Source organism: Culicoides brevitarsis, chromosome 2 (assembly GCF_036172545.1).
Source record: "Culicoides brevitarsis isolate CSIRO-B50_1 chromosome 2, AGI_CSIRO_Cbre_v1, whole genome shotgun sequence".
NCBI classification, from domain to species: Eukaryota; Metazoa; Arthropoda; class Insecta; order Diptera; family Ceratopogonidae; genus Culicoides; species Culicoides brevitarsis.
Window position 1 is genome coordinate 41,503,693 of NC_087086.1, and position 20,539 is coordinate 41,524,231.

A 20,539-nucleotide genomic window follows, 5' to 3' on the forward strand; every position below is an offset into this window, starting at 1 on the left:
TTAAAGAAAATTCAATGAACCTTACCTGTTCAAAGCACAAAATTGAACTAAAATCTTATCTTCCGCTAACACTTTTATCTCAACTTTTATCACTTTTTATCAGCAGCCCAAGAAATTTTTTGAACGATAACCCGACGATAACGACCTTTTACGAGTGTCATTCAAATCAATCGTTCTGTAATCATGTTTGATTATAAAATTTATGACAATCATAATTCGGCAGCTTATCGAAATTGTTTTGTAATCCACGTTGTCAGTCAAATTTTTATCGTCGCTCTGATTGGAAGCGACACTTTTTGTGTTTCTGCGTTGCATAACTGAAAAAAAATGGGAGAAGAAGTTGAAATTAAAAGTAAGAAATTTTTAAAATTTTAATTAAATTTGATTTTTTTTTTTGTTTTTTTACAGAAGATGGCGGAAAGGAAGATCCTGAGAGCAAAGCAAAAGCCATTCGATATCCACGCGCTGTTCCGTTCATTTTGGGCAATGAGTTCTGTGAACGTTTCAACTTCTACGGAATGCGAAGTGAGTCCTTATCGCTCGAAATTTTTTATTGTCTTATCTGAAATTTAATTATTTTTTTAGCAATTCTCGCTTTGTATCTCGTACAAAAGTTGAATTACTCGGAAGATAGTGCGACAGTGATTTTTCATCTTTTTACGACAGTTTATTACTTTTTGTGCATCTTTGGAGCGATCGTTTCCGACAGTTATTGGGGAAAGTTTCGAACGATCATCACACTTTCTCTCGTCTACATTGCGGGAAATTTGACAGTTACAGCAGGAGCGGTTCCTCCATGGAATTTACCCGGAAGAACTTTTACCTTTTTGGGTTTGGCATTGATTTCTCTCGGCGGCGGCGGAATAAAACCCTGCGTTGCGCCCTTCGGAGGCGATCAATTCAAACTGCCGGAACAAGCGAAGCAACTTGCATGGTTTTTCTCCATTTACTATTTCGCGATAAATTTTGGATCTTTTGTTTCGACGATCGTTACTCCGATTTTGCGAGATGATGTGCAATGTTTCGGCGATCAGGATTGTTTCGCACTTGGATTTCTCGTGCCAGCGTTACTGATGACAGTTTCATTTTTGGTATTTTGGAGCGGAAAGTCACTTTATGTGATGAAACCGTTGGAAGGAAATATGATGGCGAAAGTTTCGGGCGCTGTTTGGAATGCAATTAAAGCAAAATGGAACTCGAAGGAGAAGAAAGATCATTGGTTGGATCATTCAGAAGCGAAATACGGCAAACGATTGATCGACGAAACGAAAATTTTGTTAAATGTTTTGGTTTTGTTCGTTCCTTTGCCGTTTTTTTGGGCTCTTTTTGATCAACAAGGATCTCGTTGGACTTTCCAAGCCACACGAATGGAAGGAGATATCGGATTTTATTACGTCAAACCGGATCAAGCGCAACTTTTGAATCCTTTGATGATTTTAATCTTCATTCCGTTGTACGAAGTTGCGTTTTATCCGCTTCTCAACTTGTTGGGTGTCAAAAGACCTTTGCAGAAATTGACTTTGGGAATGGTTTTCGCAGCTGTAGCTTTCATGATCTCATTTGGACTTGAATGGGAGCTTATGAAAACTTATCCTGTCTTGCCAAAGTCAAATGAAGGTCATGTGAGACTTTATAATACGATGCCATGCAATTACAAAGTCGAAGGTTATGGAAATGAAACTTTCGATCTCAACAAATTGAACTTAAGTCCAAACATGATAGCTGAATCCAATGAAAAATTGACTTTAAAGTTCTCGACAACCACAAGCGGATGCAATTCCTTCTCCCAACAAATCGTTTTCAACGATCTCGAAGCACGCGGATACTTTTTGACAGGATCTCCATCGAATCCATCGGTTGTAAATTTCTTGGATAATCCCGACAAAACTAAAAATGGCAATCCTCGTCTTCGTCTCTTGTCAAATGTTGCAAAAAATCACGAAGTTGTCATCGAGGGTGAACGTCGTGTCGAATGGAAAGCCCAAAATACCTCAAATTTCGACGTTCCTAAAGGAGGATATGCAATAAAAGTTAACGGAAAAGAAATTGACTTCATGGATTTCAAAATCGGAGGAGTTTATGCCATTTTACTTCTCGAAACGAACGGAAACGAATTCGAAACGGAACTCGTAACAGTCTCAGAACCAAATTCAATTAGCATCTTATGGATCATCCCGCAATATTTTGTAATGACATTGGGCGAAGTCATGTTTTCCGTTACGGGAATTTCCTTTTCTTTCGACGAAGCACCGCAAAGTATGAAATCCGTACTGAACGGATGTTGGCAATTAACAAGCGCCTTTGGGAATATCATTATTGTGATTATCGCTGAATTGCCGCTTTTTGGCGAACAGGTGAGTTTTTTTTTCCTATTAGATTTTAAAAAAAATTTATAAAATTTTTGATTTTTAACAAATTTTTTTTATTTTATATTATTTTTTAATTTTTTGTTTTATTTTTTTTTAAATATTTTTTTTTATAAATTTTTTAAAACTTTTTTTATATTTTTTTTTTTTTAATTTTTTAATATTTTTTTTTTTTAATTTTTTTTTAAATATTTTTTTATAAATTCTTTTAAATATTTTTTTTTTGTTTTTATTTTTTTTTATATATTTTTTTAAATTTTTTAATTTTTTTTTTTTATTAATTTTTTTTATAATTTTTTTTTTAAATATTTTATTTTAGGTTTGGGAGTTTTTACTTTTTGCTGTGATTATGTTCATCGACTCGGCCTTATTTGCTTGGTTAGCTTATCGTTACAAATCGATTCCTCATGGAGAAGAAGAAACCGAAGAGCTCCATGAAAAGAAGGAAATTCATGAAAACGCCGGTTTTGTTGATAGTGACGACGCAGATTCGCAAGAAACGACCAAATTGTAGATTTTTACCTAAAAAAATAAAATTTTTAATTATTTTTTTATGAAAATTGAAATCTGCTCGATATCCCTTAATGAAAAACGTTCAAGTAAATGCATTGGAAAACATTTCATTGCATTTATGATAGCATGCTTGGTTTGTTCGAATGCAATTTGGCTGCTAACATGTGGATGGGTGTCAGATTTTTGTCTCTCTCTGTGTTTGCTTGTTGTTCATGTTCGTTACCCAATTTACTTTATTTTTCGACAAATTTACGGTTGAACGGCAAAAATATCTGCTTTAAATAAATAAAAGACTCGTTTTTTGTTGTTGTAGTCATAAAATCGCCTAATGATATATAAATAGCATGTTCTTACCCGATATCTCGCCGAGTGTTTGTCTCTCTCTCGTTTCGACATTGTAAAATTAGTGATGCAACCGACACAAAATTTAATGGAGCGAAAAAGGTGAATGTTGTTAATGCTTTTGCAAGACTCGAGTCGCCTTGATGCGGCAAAAACGACACTTGCGAGAAAACACATTCACATAAAATTAAGAGCGCTCATCAATGTTTTACACGACTTTTTTTTCAGGGACGATTAAATCCTTTTTGCAACGTGCCTGCCAAGAGAAAAGTGATTAATTAGGTTTGAAAAGGGAATTTTTAGTGGAAAGTACATGAGAAAGTTTAACGATAATAATTATACTGGTAGAGGATTCATTTTCCATAAAAAAGGGATAGTTCGACGTCGTATGTGAAAAATCTTGAATTTCACGTTGGAACTGAACTGAATGCTCGAAATTGCCCTAAAAAAAATATTGAAAAAAAAAGTTATAAAATTTTTAAAAAATATTGAAACTAAAAATATTGAAAATATTTAAAATACAATTATAAAAATTTAAAAAAATACTTAAAAAAAAAATTAAAAAAAATTTAAAAAATAAAAAATATTAAAAAAAAAAAAAATAAAAAAAAATTTAAAAAAAATAATAAAAAAATATTAAAAAAAATATTTAAAAAAAATGTTAAGAAAATATTAAAAAAAAAAAAAATAGAAAAACCTCAGGCACGTCATAACTAAAATTTTTCTCCATGAAACATATGCTCTGAGACGTATAGCTTTCGAGATTACCTCTCACGAACAAATTTTGTAGAGCAAATTCAATAAAAAAATTATAAAAAAAAACTAAATGTTAATATAAATTACGGGATATATTTTACCTTTTCGCGTGCCCGTGTGATAACAACAACCTTTTCGCTGCGATCCGTTCTCACTCCATCCAATGAATTTCTTTCGCAGGCGGCAAAACAACAAACACCGGCATCATCATTCAAGTAGCAATTTAAAGCCATTTTCATCATGGAGCGACGTGATGAAACATAAATTACGCTCAAACTGTTTCGTAATTATTTTTAAAAGAAAATTTATATGCGCACTTTTGTAAATTATTATCTCGCTTGTTCGTCTCCATCTTTTTTTTGTCCTTTCTTGTTTCGCTGAAGTTAATTTAATTGAGCTCATTAAAAAGTGAAATACTGAGGTAATAATTAGAACTTGCCATCATCATGAGGGAACCAAAAAAGGTTGAAAAACTCGTTAAATTCCCAATCAAATCGGAATAAATCACTGACAGAAATCTAAAAATCTCATAAATGGCTTTATAAACTATTCAATTTTTTTTTATTATTTTTCCTGTCTGAAAATCACACACACAGCATGACAGCTGAAAATAAAAATCGAATCCATCGATGTGCAAGCAAGAATTTTTGTAGCATTATTAAAGAGATGTACTTAAATAAATAATATCAAATTCATTTCAAAACGGAAGGTAATAAATATAACTGCTCCAATGCCGAATGTTGGCAAAACAAAAATATGAGGAAGATGTGTGAATGAAATATGTACAGAAAATTTATAACGCAAAGCTACAAGCAGAAGACGAAGAAAATTTTGCAGGAAATACATCCATATACAACAAAATTTTGTATGGATGAGGAAAATCGCGTGACTCGAAACTTGTTTCGTTGAATCTGTTGAATTTTCTCGTAAGTTTTCCTCTCGTAGAGGGTGTTATGAAATGAAATAGTACTTGTTGAATGTTACAATAAATCCTTGTCTAGGTCTGTGTCAAGCAAGGCTCTTATTTTCTCAAGGAATTTATTACAGTAAACAGTGTTACTTACTCTCTGCCCGTAAATTCACCGTAAATACTTCCGTAAAATGTGAGAAAATTTGCTGGAAATTGAATGTTAAAGAGCTTAAAAGATCAAGCGGCGTTCTTTTTGCATACTTTTCCTCTTTGATGTTTGAATTCATGTTCAAACCTTTTCAACGTCGCTCTTTGAAGGGCTCTAACCTGTCGTTTTGTGCTTTGAATATTTTTTTTTAAATTTTTATGCTTGGTTTGGATTAATTGAAAAATTTTTTAAAGCTTCAATTCTCATCTTTGTTCAAGATTTCCTAAAAAAAATAAATAAAAATTAGTTAAAAGTACGAAACAACATGACTTACCTCAAAAATTTTCTTTTTTCCCTTCAAATCCTCATCGCCAGACGATTTACATAAATTATGTATCGTCGACAAAAAATGCAGTTAAATCAATCGCTCAATCAACTTCAACATTGTCTCAAGTGTTTTTCTCCTTTGCCTCCCACGTTTTTTTTCTCTCTGATGTTGTATCTCGATTAAATAAAGCGAGAAAAAAATCGTTCGATTACAATGGAAATGAAATTTAAACAGCCAGACGCCTTGAAAGCACTTACCTTTTCCTTCCTTTCTTTTCATCACAATGGATTCCGACTCATTTGAAAAACAATACAAAGCGACAACACGATGACGTGATTTACACAACTGAAAGGCAGAGAGAAAAAAAAGTGTGAAAATCGATTTAAATGAAGCGTAAAAAAAGAAGAAAAAAATGATGATGATGATGAATAATTGGACATTGATATCTCTCTTTTCCTCTCGTTTCTCCTCGCTGGCTTCAGGAGGAATTTTTAATATATGCAAATGTGTGTGGTTTACGGTTTGGCAGCGAAGAGCGTGGAGAATTCTAAATTATCTCTCGATGTCGTTCAATTTTCTTGTCATCCGATCGCTTTTGAATATTAATACGCATCGATTTTTCACGTAATTTGTCGATGGGGACCCAAATATGTCGGTTATTTGACGACAATGTCTTCTTGCCCGATTGAAAAAGCAGATTGAAATTGAAGCTCGTTTTTTCCATGGAAAAAATGGATTGATACGTTTTTATCAAGAATATCGCATTTTGTAAAAAAATTCACATTTTAATACTCCTCATAGTCGAAATTTGATTTCTCTTATTCGTATTCAGCATTTCACAATTTTATACTCCTCATTTCACAATTTTATACTCCTCATGAAGTAAAGTTAAATTTTTTAAATGCCTTGAAATTTTTTTTCACTTTAGTATTCCTCATTTCACAATTTTATACTCCTCATGAAGTAAAATATATTTTTTAAATGTCTTGAATTTTTTTTCACTTTAGTAATCCTCATTTCACAATTTTATACTCCTCATGAAGTAAAATAATTTTTTTAAATGCCTTTAAATTTTTTTTTCACTTTAGTATTCCTCATTTCACAATTTTATACTCCTCATGAAGTAAAATAATTTTTTTAAATGCCTTTAAATTTTTTTCACTTTAGTATTCCTCATTTCACAATTTTATACTCCTCATGAAAAAAAAAAAACTTTTTTGATAGTAGAATATCATTTTCAAAGTTTTTCTTTGAAATGTAGTAAAAAAAATAAGTGTCCCATTGGGAACGAAAAGAACATTTCCATCGAAAAAAATGAAATAAAACTCTTCGGAAATATTGTCACGAATGATGATGATGATGAAAAATCATAAATTTTGTCCCATTTCTAAAAACAGTGAAAAAAAAATCTTGACAATATCTTTTTTTAATTAACTCTGATTCACTCTTCACATCAATCTTCGTCGTTGGCGTGCGAATTCTTGGTTCACAAATTGAGCAGTCGATGACAAACTTGCTTCGATGTAATAATAATTTATGACTACGGAAGATCGCATCAATTTTTATTAAAAAATATTATTGAAACGTGCGGTACATGAATGTCCTTGCAACGAAAAAAATCCGATATTTGACAAAAATTCCGATAAATCACAAAAAGCATGGAGTTTCGATGTGCAATGCTTCAATCATTTCTCCGTCGGTCTGATGTGCGGCGAGATGTGTTGGTCTCTCGGTGATTCATGACACGCCATACGAACTCGGAGGATGGAAATGCAAATCAAATCGATAACTCTGTTGTGATTAATTTTCATATCAATTATTTATGAGTTTTGCTGGCAAAAGTTGTGCTCGTGTACAACGATTTTGGGGTTTTGTCGACAGAGTTCGGCACATACAACTTGTCAAATATATCAAATGTTGTTGTTTTGTTTCTGCCGTGCGGTTGTTGTTCGGTATTGTTTATTATAAATATTTTCTATCTGTCGATGAGATGAATTTGATTCGGATTTGATTTTGTGTTTTTTTCTCTCGTTTCTCTCGCAGGATGTGGAAAAAAGTCAAGTTAACACGTCGTTGTTAGCTTCCTTTAATTACATTTTAAATGAATCCTCGGCATTTCCGTTTCCATAGAGAACACAAAAATCCATTAAACAAAGTTCCTTGGCAGAAATTTCACATATGATCGTAAATCAACTCCGTCTTCTTCGCAAACTATTTTGCCACTTTTTGCAGCTACGGACTATCAATAATAATAAAATTATTTATTAAATTGAACGGAAATTGGTTTAACTCAGGATTTTGTGAAAGAGAGAAGAAGACTTTTCTCATAAACTTACTATCGTCAGGCGAAAGGTTTGACTTCAAAGAATATTTACGCAAGAAACGACAAAAAAGGAAAGGAAGAGAAATGAAATGAAAACTTATGAATTATTAGAAGGAAAATTATTTTATGTTTGGATCTATGCAGAGTAAGGTTAATATGTGCAAGGGTAGCTTTATAAAAGAGCGAAATGAAATTGAAGCTCAGAAATGCAAATAAAGTTCATAAAGTTATTTTAAAAGTCACGAGTAAAGTTGAATTTAATTTTTTTTAACTTTAAATTTTTTTTATTTTCATAGAAAATATTTTTAAAAAAATTATTTATTTTTTTTAATAATTTAATTAATTTTTTTTTTAATTTTCTAAACAAATTATTTTCATTAAAAAATTTTTTTTATTTAATATTTTTAAATTTTATTTTTATTTTCAAAAATAATTTTGAACAAAAATGTAATTGAAAAAATTTGGAAAAAAATTATTTATCAATTTTTTTTATTAATTTTTTAATCAATTTAACACTAATATTTTTTAAAAAATTCACTTATTTAAAAAAAAAATTAATTATTTCAATATAAATTTTTATTGAATTTAAAATTAATATTATTTAAAAATTTTACGAAAAAAATAAGTTGAAATTTTTTATTAATTTTAAAATCTATTTTTTTTTAAAGTTTCATAAAAGTTTATATTAAATTTTTTTTTTAAATCCAACTATTCCAATCCAAAAAAAATTATTAATATTTTTTAATTAATATTTAATTAAATTTATATTTATTATTTTTTTTTTAAATTAATCTTTGAAATTTAAATTTTTGATTCGAAAATTAAAAAAAAAAATAAATTGAATTAAAAAAAATTAATAAAAATATTTAATAAAATTTGAAAAACCAAAAACTTTAAGTAACAATTAAAAAAATTTTTTAAATATATTTCTTAAGATTTTTTTTTTTAAATAAAAAAAAAATTTAAAGCAATTTTTACAACAAAAAAAATCCCCTTTAATGCTGCTGTAAAAAAATTCACTTGTTGTCTCTTTTTTTCATCGACATGAAAGTCGTCACAGAATTACAAATTAATCTGCAATAATTTTGTCTCTCTTTACTTTTCTCATTACCCCTTTTTACTGTTTTTCGCACACACAAAGTACTCAAAACTACCAACAAACACGATGTCGTCGACAACAAAAGAAACCCCAAGTAGTAAAGTGAGAGACTATGAGACTACATTAAGCCTATTATTATTGTTACTGTAAATGTTTTCCTTCCTTTCTCGTGTTTATTTGCAGGTTTTTCATCAAAATCCCGTAAATTTATCCAAAAGTGTCTCTTTTGAGCCTAAAATTTACGAAAAATGCGCTTTTGTGAGTTTTTTGTTGTTCAAAACTTACCTTATTTGCGTTTGTCTCTACTTTTGTGTGTGTCTGTGTGAAACCACCTGAAACATTTTCTTATGATTTTATTGTTTTTCACTTCCTCCTTTCGTTTTATTCCTTTCCAGCTGAACTCGAACGTCGACACAAGAAATAAAAAGAGAGAAAAAACAACATTTTTCTTCCTTATTATTTGCACAAACTATTTTCCTTCTTATGCGATGACAAATTAACATAAGAATGTGTAGAAAAACGCTCAGGAAATGTATTTTAATGAGAAAAGAGGGAATTGTCTGTATTTAACATCATCCTCTGTCGCGTCGTCGTCGTCGTTTATCGCCTGTTTGGGAGATAAATTGGAAAAAATGGAAAAACGAGGTTAACGGTGTCAAATAATCTGTGCAAATATGCAGGATTTTCATGTTAATTACTTCGTCATGTCATTATTTTAATTAAATTTATGCGTTTTTGTCTCCTACATGCACTTTCGCTGCAGTGTTGACTTTAAATCGAAGTATTTTCATTATTATTAATTTCACATAATTTTTCATCAATAAAATGAAATTGTTTTCGCGACACAAAAACTGACCAAACATCTTTCACTCGCGCGTTCGTGAAACAAAATTTTATAATTAATTTTTCATGTAGTTCGCCTCGATATATTAATTTTTAATTATTCATGCAATTTTTTAATGATATTGATTTTGTTGCTACTTTTTGAGTGTGTGTCAGAGAGATATTTTTTAATGACTTTGCAATTTCCTGGATTTTTATTTTTTTTTTTGCGCGATGATGAATGGAGATGTCTGTTCGTGACAGATTTTTATGCGATTTCTTTTTTTTTATTTTTCATAAAATTAATTTTAATTTAATTAAATTAATAATTTAATATTTTTTTTAAATTTATTTTTTTTTAATTCTCATAAAATTATTTAATTAATTTTTTTTTTCATAAAATTAATTAATTTAATTAAATTAATTAATTATTTTTTTAATATTTTTTTTAATTCTTATAAAATTATTTAATTAATTAATTTTATTTTTTTTTTAGATTTGAAATGAAGTTTATGCGAATTTAAGTAATCCATGACTTTTTGGCTGTTTTTTGACAGAAATTTAACGTAAATCTAAAAAAAATATAAAAATTACGTTAAAAAATGGACGAAATTGATTCCATGGAGAAAAAAGATCTTTTCAAGAGAGACGTTTATGAAGCAATTGCCGAAGAAATTTCCTCTGAACATGAAAAAGATCCCAAAACGGATGTCAATAAAGTCCTTACCAACCTCAAACAAGCCATTGAACAAATTGAAGGCGATTTAAACACTGAAGCGAACGAAATTTTAGAGAAACTCGCTACTTCCTTATCTCACAATTGGTCTCCTTTGCCTCCTCCGACACTCAAGCGACAAGAAACTTTCATCATCAGTACTGAAGAACGGCTTTTCGGAAGTCCCTTGGAAGCTAAAAGCAGCGAAAAATCCGTTAATGGTCAAAATTTGTATGAAAAACTCACCGAAGCATTCGAAAATTTCAATTTGAAGGAAAAAGTTGTCGTTGTTTTGGTTGAATCTCCATCAGAATGCCGTCATGTTCATAGTTCAGAACAAAAATTAAAAAGAACTCAATCCACGCAATTTCGTCCTTCAACTACTTCGACTCCTTCGAAGCTCAATAGAAGTTCGTTGTCCTTGAATGTGACTCCAAATAAACGAATTTCGCCTCCAAAAACCGCAAAAAGTACTTTGAGACCTTCCGTAAGCTCCTTGAACATCAATCGCTCTCGTCATTTGTCGCCCGCTGCTGAATCTCTTCGTTCGTGTTCTCGATTGTCTTCGAAAATTCCGACGCCGCAAAAATCCAAGAGAAATTTAACAGCTTCCATGAATGAACTTCGACCTTCGACGAGTATTCAACGAGAAAAATTTCCGAGTCCTGCGACGATTTACAGTCCGCGCAACAAATTTAAATGAATAAGGAGACTTTTCGATGGCATTTGGCACGGATCCGTTAAATAAATATAATTTCCCATGTGAATTTGCTGAAAAAATAAAAAAAGAAGAAAAATCGGGATTAAGTTGTGTTTGTCTACGAGGTAACCCGCAATAAATTTAAAATTATGGCTTCAAATATTTTCGTTTCGTCTTCGTGCGGTGAAGATTTTTTTTTTGCTGCGCGATGATGAAAATATTTTTGAAAGAATTTTTTTTGTTCCTCGTATTTGCATAAATATAATTTTTAAGTCAACATCGTAAATTTTATTTCATTCCAAATGCGATTGAAAGATTAAAAAGTTTTCGTAAAATTAATGACTTGAGCGTATTTTAATTTTTTTATAAAATTAATTATTTAATTTTGAATTTTATTATTTTTTTAATTTTTCATAAAATGAATTTTAATTTTTAATTTAATTAAATTTAATTATTTTTTTTATTTTTCATAAAATTAATTTTTTATTTAATTAAATTAATTAATTTATATTTTTTTTAATTTTAAATTATTATTTTTTTATTTTTCATAAAATTAATTTATTTTCAATTTAATTAAATTAGGTACTTAAAAATTTAATTATTTTTCATAAAATTAATTTTAATTTGATTGAATAATATTTTATTAAATTTTAAATTCAATTTTATTTTATTTCTCATAAAATTATTTAATTAATTTTAATATTTTTGAATTTTCAAAATTTTTATTTTTTTTTATTTTTAGATTAAAAAATGACAGACAGGCATTATCACGTGTAAAAACGAAATTTTTCATTTTTTTTTTCGTGAAATGCATCATAGTAGAAAAAGCATACGGAAAATCTTCTTTATTAAATTTTTATTCATATTTTTCTTTCATACTTTTCTCCTCGAAGGAAAAAAATCGTCTGTTTGCCTGTAATGTATTTATTTAGCGTTTCCAAAATGCTCTTTCAGTAAATGTCTCTTCATTTGTCCCTTTTGCGTGTATTTCTTTCCGCAATGATGACATTCGGGCTTCAGTCCAAGATGTACGTTGTTTATGTGAATTTGGAGCATTTCACTTCGCGCATACGTTTTATCGCATTTGTCACAATTCAATCGAACTTTCGCCGGATTATGAAAAACTTTTGTATGATTGTCGAGTTTTTTCTGCGTTTCGAACATTTTCGGGCATTTTGGGCACCAAAAATGCTTCGTTTCGTGCAATTTCATGTGTCGCTGATGATGTCGCGGAAGTGTGAAGGTTTTTTCGCAAATTTCGCATTTTGTACGGGGAACCGCTTGATGAAAGCCATTCATGTGAATCGTTAAATGGGATTGTGAATTGAAATTTTTCTCACAAATTTCGCATTTGTAAAGTTCTTCTCCCAGATGATCGAGCGCCAAATGATTGCGGAGTTGTGTGACGTCGACAAAACGTTTTTTGCACATTTCGCACTCGAAATCGAAGATTTTCTTGTGAGTTGTTTTGATATGACGATCTAAGCAACCTTTTGTTAGCATCTTGTTACAAATGTGACATTTTACTAATTTTCGATTTCCAAAATGCACAACGAGAATATGTTTCGCCAAATCGTGTTTTCGTACGTATTTTCTCCCACAATGATCACAAAAATATTCTTCACGATGCGTCGCCAAATGTTGGTTAAAAGCATGTTCCCTGTAATAAACTTTTTCGCAAAAATTGCATTTTCGTTCTTGATGTTCCTTCTCGAAATGCCGCTTCATGAGTGTTTTTGGGATGCATTTTCGGCAAACGCTGCACTCCTTGGCATTTGGATCGTTGCGATTTAAGTGAAAGCGCTCCAAATGCTTAGCAAGTCCTTCTCTCGAACGAAGTTTTTCGTTGCAATAATTGCAAATTACTGAATTTTTGGTCATTTTTTAAAAGAATTTGTAAAAAAATTGTCAATAATTAAAAACAAAAAACGGAAAAATTAAAATGAAAGTTGTTTACTCTTGAAAAAGTCAAGTAAAACTGATAAAATTCTGTCAAAGTAACAGAATTTATAAGAGAAGAATAACACATACAAAGATAAAAATGAACGTTTGATGTTCGAACGAACAGCTGATGAGTAATTTTTGAACCCAATTCGGTTTAGAAAGTCGTTTGAAGGATGCATTTTTGGTTTTAAGTCGTAAGAATACAAAAAAGGCATCAAAATGTGCGTCATACAGTTTCCTTATTCAATTATCCGGTTTTGCTCATTACATAATTGTACTTTTTTTCTGAAAAACCCAAAGAGTAGCGGCAAAATGTGACATTTTGATCGAAATATATTTGTTTCGAATTTCGAAAATAAAAATCTAACAATTTTCGAAAATTTTATAACTTTTTTTTTAATTTTTCACAAATTCGAAGATTAGAAGATTTTCGAAAATTTAAAACAATTTTCGAAAATTTGTAAAGCAATTTCGAAAATAAGAAAAAAAAATTTTTCAAAATTTTATAAGATTTTTAACGAAATGTTAAGAAGTTTTTGTTTTTAAATAATTTTCGAAAATTTGTAAATTAAAAATTAAAAGATTTTTGAATGATTTTCGAAATTTGATAAGAATTTGAGAAAAAAATTTAAAAGAATTTAAATATTTTTTTTCGAAAAGTTTTGAAACGATTTTCGAAATTTAAAAGATTTTCGAAATTGAAAAAGTATTTTTTCGCAAATTTGATTTTTTTTTAAATATTATTAGATTTTTTTTTCTAAAATACATAAAAGACAATTTCCGAACATTCAACAACGTTTCTGTTTCAAATAAAAAAAAAGTTAAAAATAAAAATGCAACAAGACTTCTTCCTCCTTCGCCTAACTAACAACATACTCAGTAATAATAATGAATTCTACTCACACAACCTCTCTACATAATAGCATAAAATGGCAAGATATAATTACACTCGACGAACGACGACGACGACGTCGACCAACAGAAGATGCAAAAAAAAGTAGTCAACAGAAGAGAATTGAAGTTGAGTTGATTATTATGTAAATTTAGGTAAAATGGTCTCTGCGTGCCGAGCAAAACGATCATCATTGTCATCATTGTTGTGCAGTTAAAAACGATGCACGTGACATTTTCCATGAAATTTCAATCCGAATTTCTTCTTAAACCGAAAAAAAAAATTTTTTTTTTCAATTCTAAATTTTTGGGCAGTTATCGCCAACGCAAAAAGGGATATGCATAATTTTACGTTAATTAAGTACGAAAACTTTTCCTTTCATTTTTCGCCAAGAAAACAATGGAGAGAGTTGGGGTGACATCGCGCTTAATTTAGGAGGTGTCACAAAATGTGCGATTATAATGAACGACTTCGACTCGAGCATATAATAAAATATAAAATATTTCTTAAGAAAGCAGATAAGAAGAGAGGCGAAAGTACACAAAAAATCCGGGACAAAAAGGTTAAAAATTGTTTAAATTGCAGGGAGAAAAAAAAGAAACTTTTTTGGCATAAAAATGGACACAATCTGTTTAAGATAAATGATGATTGTATATTTGAAAAGTGTCTGTTCTTTTCTTTTCTTGACTCGCTACTCGTTTTTTTTTGTGTTGCTCTCTGCCATTTCTACAATTTCATTTGAAATGAACAAAAAAAAACACACAAACGAGGAATGCTAAAATTTTCATGTGTTGAGTATCTTATGAATTTTTTTCTCCCTTTTCATGTCCGAGAAACAACTCGAGGCAACATTAGAGGAAAAAAATTGAATTAGCGTGAAGCAATTTTATTTAATTTTTTTTCGGTTATTCATTGATTTTAGAAGTTTTAGAGAAATTTTCAAAAAAACTTCTAAAAATCTAAAAAAATTGAAAAAAAAATAAAAAAAAAATTGAAAAAAATATTTAAAAAATATTTAAAAATTTTTTAAAAATTATAAAAAAAAGTAATTAAAAAATATTTAAAAAAAAATATTTAAAAATATTTAAAAAAAAAATATTTAAAAAAAATATTTAAAAAAAAAATATTTAAAAAAAAATTAAAAAAAAAGAAAAACCTCAAGCACGTCATAACTAACATTTTTCTCCATGAAACATATGCTCTGAGTCGTATAGTTTTCGAGATTACCTCTCAGCAACAAATTTTGTAGGGCAAATGTAATATAAAAATTCTAAAAACGAAGAACGAACATTTCAAACTGCCCTGCAATTGTGCAATATTCATACAAAAATATTTTAATATCAGTTCGGTGTTTAACTTTTGTTCCATATTATTCCTGATATTCTGTTTTTTTTCAGTATTTTTTTTTTAATAAAAACTATGTCTGATATGTGCGACGATGATGCAGGAGCCAGCATCTGTGCGGTAGTCGAAACTATTTTTTCTCTCCTTCGTCTTTTTTCCTTGTTTAATATTTTTTTTGTGTGTTTAAAAAAAAGGAGCAAACATTTTTGCTCAATTTTTTTTCGAATTTTTCCTCTGTACAATTATTTTACAGACAATTTCCTGCTTGACGTGTGTGACTTCTGGAGTGAGTTATGACCACTTTTCGCTCGTGAATTTCTTAAAAAACGATTTTCAGCGAGATTTTTCAACATTGAGTTACCTTAATTTCATTTCAAGTACACTAACCGAGCAAATTTCACATTAAAATAATTTCATACTAAAATGAAATAAAATAAAAGAAGAAATATTTTCGCAAAACTATTAAATATATTCTGTACAAGGCACAGAGAGAATGAACAGAAAAAAAGGGAAAATGTTATGAAAAGAGGAGCGTATCTGCATTGCGGTTGCAAGTAGTGAGATTTTTATTATTTTCTACTAATGCTAAATTCTATTAGGCATGCATTTTCATATTTTCACGAAAAAAAAAAATTTCACGATGATGATGATGAAATGTGGCGTCGCGTACCAAAGTAACGCTGAAAATAATTATTTTTAATTTATTTTTGGAATTTAAACTTTTTTTTCGACTTTTACACGAGAGACAAGCTGTTTGAACAAGATTTGACGACAAAAAAGTGAAGTGAGGTGAAAATGTGACACTTTTGGGGCAGAGCAAAAAAAAAAGGAAAACAACAAAAATCAATCACGTGAAAAAATCAACAATTTTCCAATCAATTAATTAAAGGACGGGATTTGCTTTCGTTTATTTTCAATGAATGACAAAATCTCGAAAGTCAAACTTTTTCTATTCTCACACTTAAGTTATCTCACTTGATGCGACAAAGGAGGAAACGTGCATGCGTGTGTAAGTTATGGTCGAAATGAGCAAACAATATCGTTGTTGTCGTTGTTTATCTCGACGCTCAGTGTCGCTTGTCGCAACAAACAAATTTATTTACATTAATGGGAAAATGTTACAACAATACCCTAATTTAACTAAATTTATTCTCTTTGAGCTTTGTCGTTTTTCGGCAATTTAAGCACTTTTGAATTATTTACAATCGATAAATGTTTGAAGAGTGAGGCACACTTGAAAAGTTTTTCCATTCAACAAGAGTGACTTGTGAGTGTAACAATTTTGATAGCGCGTCGTAAAAAGAGTGATTTTACGATAAAATTTAGTTTGGGGACCATTTTGAGTGTAAAACGGACATTAAAAGTTGCTCGAGTTTTGACGAAATCGTTTTTACCGCATTTGAAGATAAATCTCATTCGCAGAAAACGAAAATTTTACTTTCATGAATCGTAAAATATTTGAACTTAAATTTGTTTTGAAGTTATAAAATTTCATCTTTTATGAAGACGTATTCAAAAATTTTTTTAAAAAATTTAAAAAATTTTTCAATTTTAATTTAAAATTTTTAAAAGTTTTTTAATTAATTTTTTATTTTGAAATTTAAAAAAAAATTTAAATTTTTTCCCATTTTAAAATTTTTAAAATTTTTTTTTCATTTTAAAATATTTGAAAATTTTTCAATTTGTTTTTTATTTTTAAATTTTTTTCATTTTTAAATTTAAATTTTTTTTTTCTTTTGAAATAATTTTTTTTTTCATTTTAAAATTTTTTAATTTTTGTTTTCATTTTAAAATTTTTAAATTTAAAATTTTTTTTCTTTTGAAATATTTTAAATTTTTTTCATTTTAAAATTTTTCACTTGAATTAAAATAAATTTTAATTTTTGAGTTATTTTATTTTTATTTTTTCAACATTTTTATCTTGTTTGTCAATATCAAGGTCTTATTTTGATCATCCTTGACTTTCAAATCTCCAAAATCTCACAAAAAGAAGCCTTTTTTTAACAAATCCTTTTTTTGTCGTTTTAGATTTCTCCCGTTGCGTAACCTTATCTTCTTTTTTTTGATAAACAATAACAAATAAAGTCTTCATTGGTGCCAAAACAAACACAAACATCACAAAAGAATATCATTATTCTCATTGATATCTTATTTTTCTTCGTGTCGAGCAACAAAAGGATACGACGTCATCTTATTTTTCTCTCCTTTTTTCCATCGAAAATCCAGGTGTGGGCGACTTTCTTACGCAACTCATAAATAACGGAACAAGGATTCTTCATCAAATTTCCATAAAAATAACACCTTTTTCCGTTTCGAGTGCTGTTTGCATGCGAGACATGTGATGAGATTTATGGATGATCCCGTTCGTTCTTTTGATGCATATCATTGAAATGAATTATTTTCACTTGATTCACGTGTGCCCTACATTAATATTGTTATTACAACGTATCGTGCGCGAACGAACAATTGGCATAGAGTGTCTCGAAAATTTCCGAGTTATCACAAAATTTCATCTCTGGCACGCTTTTTATTATATTATTATTTTTTCTCACATATAATGATATAAAATAGCGGCAATATTGTTGGAAAATAGAGATATCTCTTCTTTCTTCGTCGTTCACTGACTTTTTTTTCGCTCGTATATATTTTTGAGACGTGATAAGTTTCCTTATTTCTTGATGTTTCTTCTGTGTGAATAAAGAGAAGCGAAGAGAAAAAGTGTAGGAAAAAAAATTCAACAACAACAAGAAATAAGAAGAAAACTTATAATAGTAATATAAAATCCCATTTTTTAAACCATATTGTTGTCACACACACTTTTTTTCTTGTGTTGCTTCTCACTTCTTCACACACAGAGATTCACTTGATTCATGTACTTGATGATAGGATTCTTACAAAAATTTTGAAAGTTTTTCTCGAGAAGACGAGAAATATTGAAAATTGCACTGCAGGAGCACATTCTGCATTTATAATAATATAAATCTTGTAGCGTTTTGTATATATTATCACTCGTCGTTGTCGTTTTTTAGCGAGTCGTGTTACTTTAAACACACACGAAGCGCGGGAGGAACGTTCTACTTTGTTATTAAATTAACCAAGATATGAAAGTTTGTGCAAGGAGCGTGAGTGCTTTCGTATCTTGGAGGATTAAGAGCTTGAAAGTACTTGAGGTTAGAAAGTTCACGACTTTTTTTGCGACAATTGAGGTTTCAAGTTGAATGAAAAAATATCTGTTGAACAAAAAAGCCAAATATAAAAAAAATTTGTAAAAAAAATTCGAGACTGTCCCCATGTTAAGCAAAGGCGGTCCACGAATTGTCGCTATCTGGTTCGTCGATTCGCAAGGTCTTTCAGATCCCAGAGATTAGTTAGTTGTCGCTCACCCTCTCCGATGATGTTGGCTTGTGAGAGTATGGAGCGTCGTCAGGGGTTTTTAGGACGTTGTCTTAGATTGTATGAAATTTCGTGAATGTCTCCATATTCAGAAGTTTCAATCTGTTTTCATATGATGGTAATGTGAAAGTATCATTTCGCCAGCCGAGATTTCTTAAAGCAAATAGTAGAAATTGTTTCTGTACGGATTCAATTTTTGCTGATTTGCAGGCTCCAATATTCTTTTTTTTTAATTTTCTCATTGGTTGACGATACACTGACCTTTCAATACTTAACAACTCCATTAAAAGTTCATTTCCGGCTCATATCATCGTCTTTCCTTCCTCTCATCGCAACTCTGTCACTTTTTTCGTTTTTCTTCTTCCATCGAACGAACATTTCAATATTGTTGGTATATTAATTCTCATCAACGTGACTTGAATAGTGAAGCAACATTGTGAATTTCGCGTCTCACTCGACGTTAGATGCCTGAAAAATAGAGAAATATGTGACTAATAAATGGAATGTGTTTCATGTTATGATCTGTCTTCTTCTTCTACTCGTACGATGATAACGAACTAACAATCACTGACACAATTTTCCCTTGAAAGCAGCAAAAAAAAATACGATCAACTGATTTTTCGTTCAGATTTTCTTATCGCATCCTTTCCTTTTGCCTTTTCTCTTATGAGATTTTCTGAAACACACGAAAAAAAATGTTATTTATTAGGTTTAAGGATAATTTAATGGATTTTTTCCCTTTCATCTTTCCACATGTGTACACAAAGCTCCGAGCATGTGTTGCTCCTTTTTTTGCGTTCCCTGCTTCGTGCTTGTCCATAACTTCGCTACAGTTGTAATCTCCTATTACATGAAAGATTATCCCAAAATACATTTTTTTTGTGCCATTCACGTGAAACTGTTGCTGTTTCCTTGTTTCATATTTTTTTTTTCTTGTAAGCTACACTTAAATTAATGAGATTGTCGGAATCAGATTTATTTCAACTTTTTGGATTTGAGGAAAATTAATTTTAAAAAATTTCCGATTAAAATTTATGATTAATAAAATAAATGTTTATTGTTGATGTTATTAAAGATGATGAATAACGATGACTTGCAACAACGACGACAAAACGTGTCTTATCTGCAAAGTTGTAGAATTTATGACGGAACGATATTTTATTGTTTGCAAGATAAAATTCCTCCGGTAATTAACTGATGTTCGAGGGCGAGTGATTGGACCGAAAATTTCTCTTTGTCGTCTCGAAAGAACACTTGAGATTGTCGTCTCGCAAAACACTTAAACTTGAAGTTTTCCTTTGTTTGTAAATTTATTTACTGCTTGCCAAACTACTTTTTGAATGGAGTAACTGCTTCAAATACCGAGAAAATTAATTTTGCAAGCTTTCAACAACCATTAAAATTGTGTAGCTGCTGCTCTGCTATTAGAGACACAAAAGGCAAATAATAACCAAACTACTTAGAGAAAATTTGCGTACTTTATAATAGGAGTAGATAATTACACATACACACACACACGTGAGCAGGGAGTAAAGCTTTTCAATATTATACACTTTAATAATAAATAATTAAAGTCGAGAACATGTTTGTCATATTACTATTAAGGAGGAAGTTGGGAAAAGTTTGTGTTTCGCAAAATAATTTGATGATTTTTGGCTGAATTGCTAAAAAATATGCTTGGTTTGAATTAATTGGAATAAATTTGAATTTTGCTCAATTTTGTTTCTTCTGATAACTTCATTGAAATTTGAACCTATTTAAAAAAAATAGAAAAAGTAGTCGTCTAAAGAACGACATACTATACCGCATTTCGATATTACATACATATCTTTATTGTTGTCCTCACTTTATAATTTCATACTCCTCATTTCAATTTTCCGAACTTTTTATCAACTACAGACTTTCCATTGAAATGCATATATTTCATAATTTTGTACCCCTAAT

General features: G+C 29.7%; 2 protein-coding genes across 2 annotated transcripts; one reads left to right on the forward strand and one right to left on the reverse strand.

The window, feature by feature from the left end:
* Positions 1-327: 327 nt before the first annotated feature.
* On the forward strand, positions 328-2,880 carry LOC134829174 (peptide transporter family 1-like). Its single transcript, XM_063842169.1, has 4 exons — positions 328-352; positions 409-525; positions 586-2,354; positions 2,686-2,880. The coding sequence occupies exons 1-4, from the start codon at positions 328-330 to the stop codon at positions 2,878-2,880; spliced, it is 2,106 nt and encodes a 701-aa protein (XP_063698239.1).
* Positions 2,881-11,838: 8,958 nt separating this feature from the next.
* LOC134831644 (PR domain zinc finger protein 5-like) lies at positions 11,839-12,980 on the reverse strand. The gene has a single exon (XM_063845433.1). The coding sequence runs from the start codon at positions 12,901-12,903 to the stop codon at positions 11,947-11,949; it is 957 nt and encodes a 318-aa protein (XP_063701503.1). The 5' UTR covers positions 12,904-12,980; the 3' UTR covers positions 11,839-11,946.
* Between the last annotated feature and the right edge of the window lie 7,559 nt (positions 12,981-20,539).

Excerpts from the sequence above, each read along its gene's own strand:
- LOC134829174 (XM_063842169.1), top strand. The coding sequence starts at position 328 with ATGGGAGAAGAAGTTGAAATTAAAA. Across the intron at positions 353-408 it reads AGAAGAAGTTGAAATTAAAA|AAGATGGCGGAAAGGAAGAT; the intron begins GTAAGAAATTTT and ends GTTTTTTTACAG. Across the intron at positions 526-585 it reads CAACTTCTACGGAATGCGAA|CAATTCTCGCTTTGTATCTC; the intron begins GTGAGTCCTTAT and ends TTATTTTTTTAG.
- LOC134831644 (XM_063845433.1), bottom strand. The coding sequence starts at position 12,903 with ATGACCAAAAATTCAGTAATTTGCAATTATTGCAACGAAAAACTTCGT.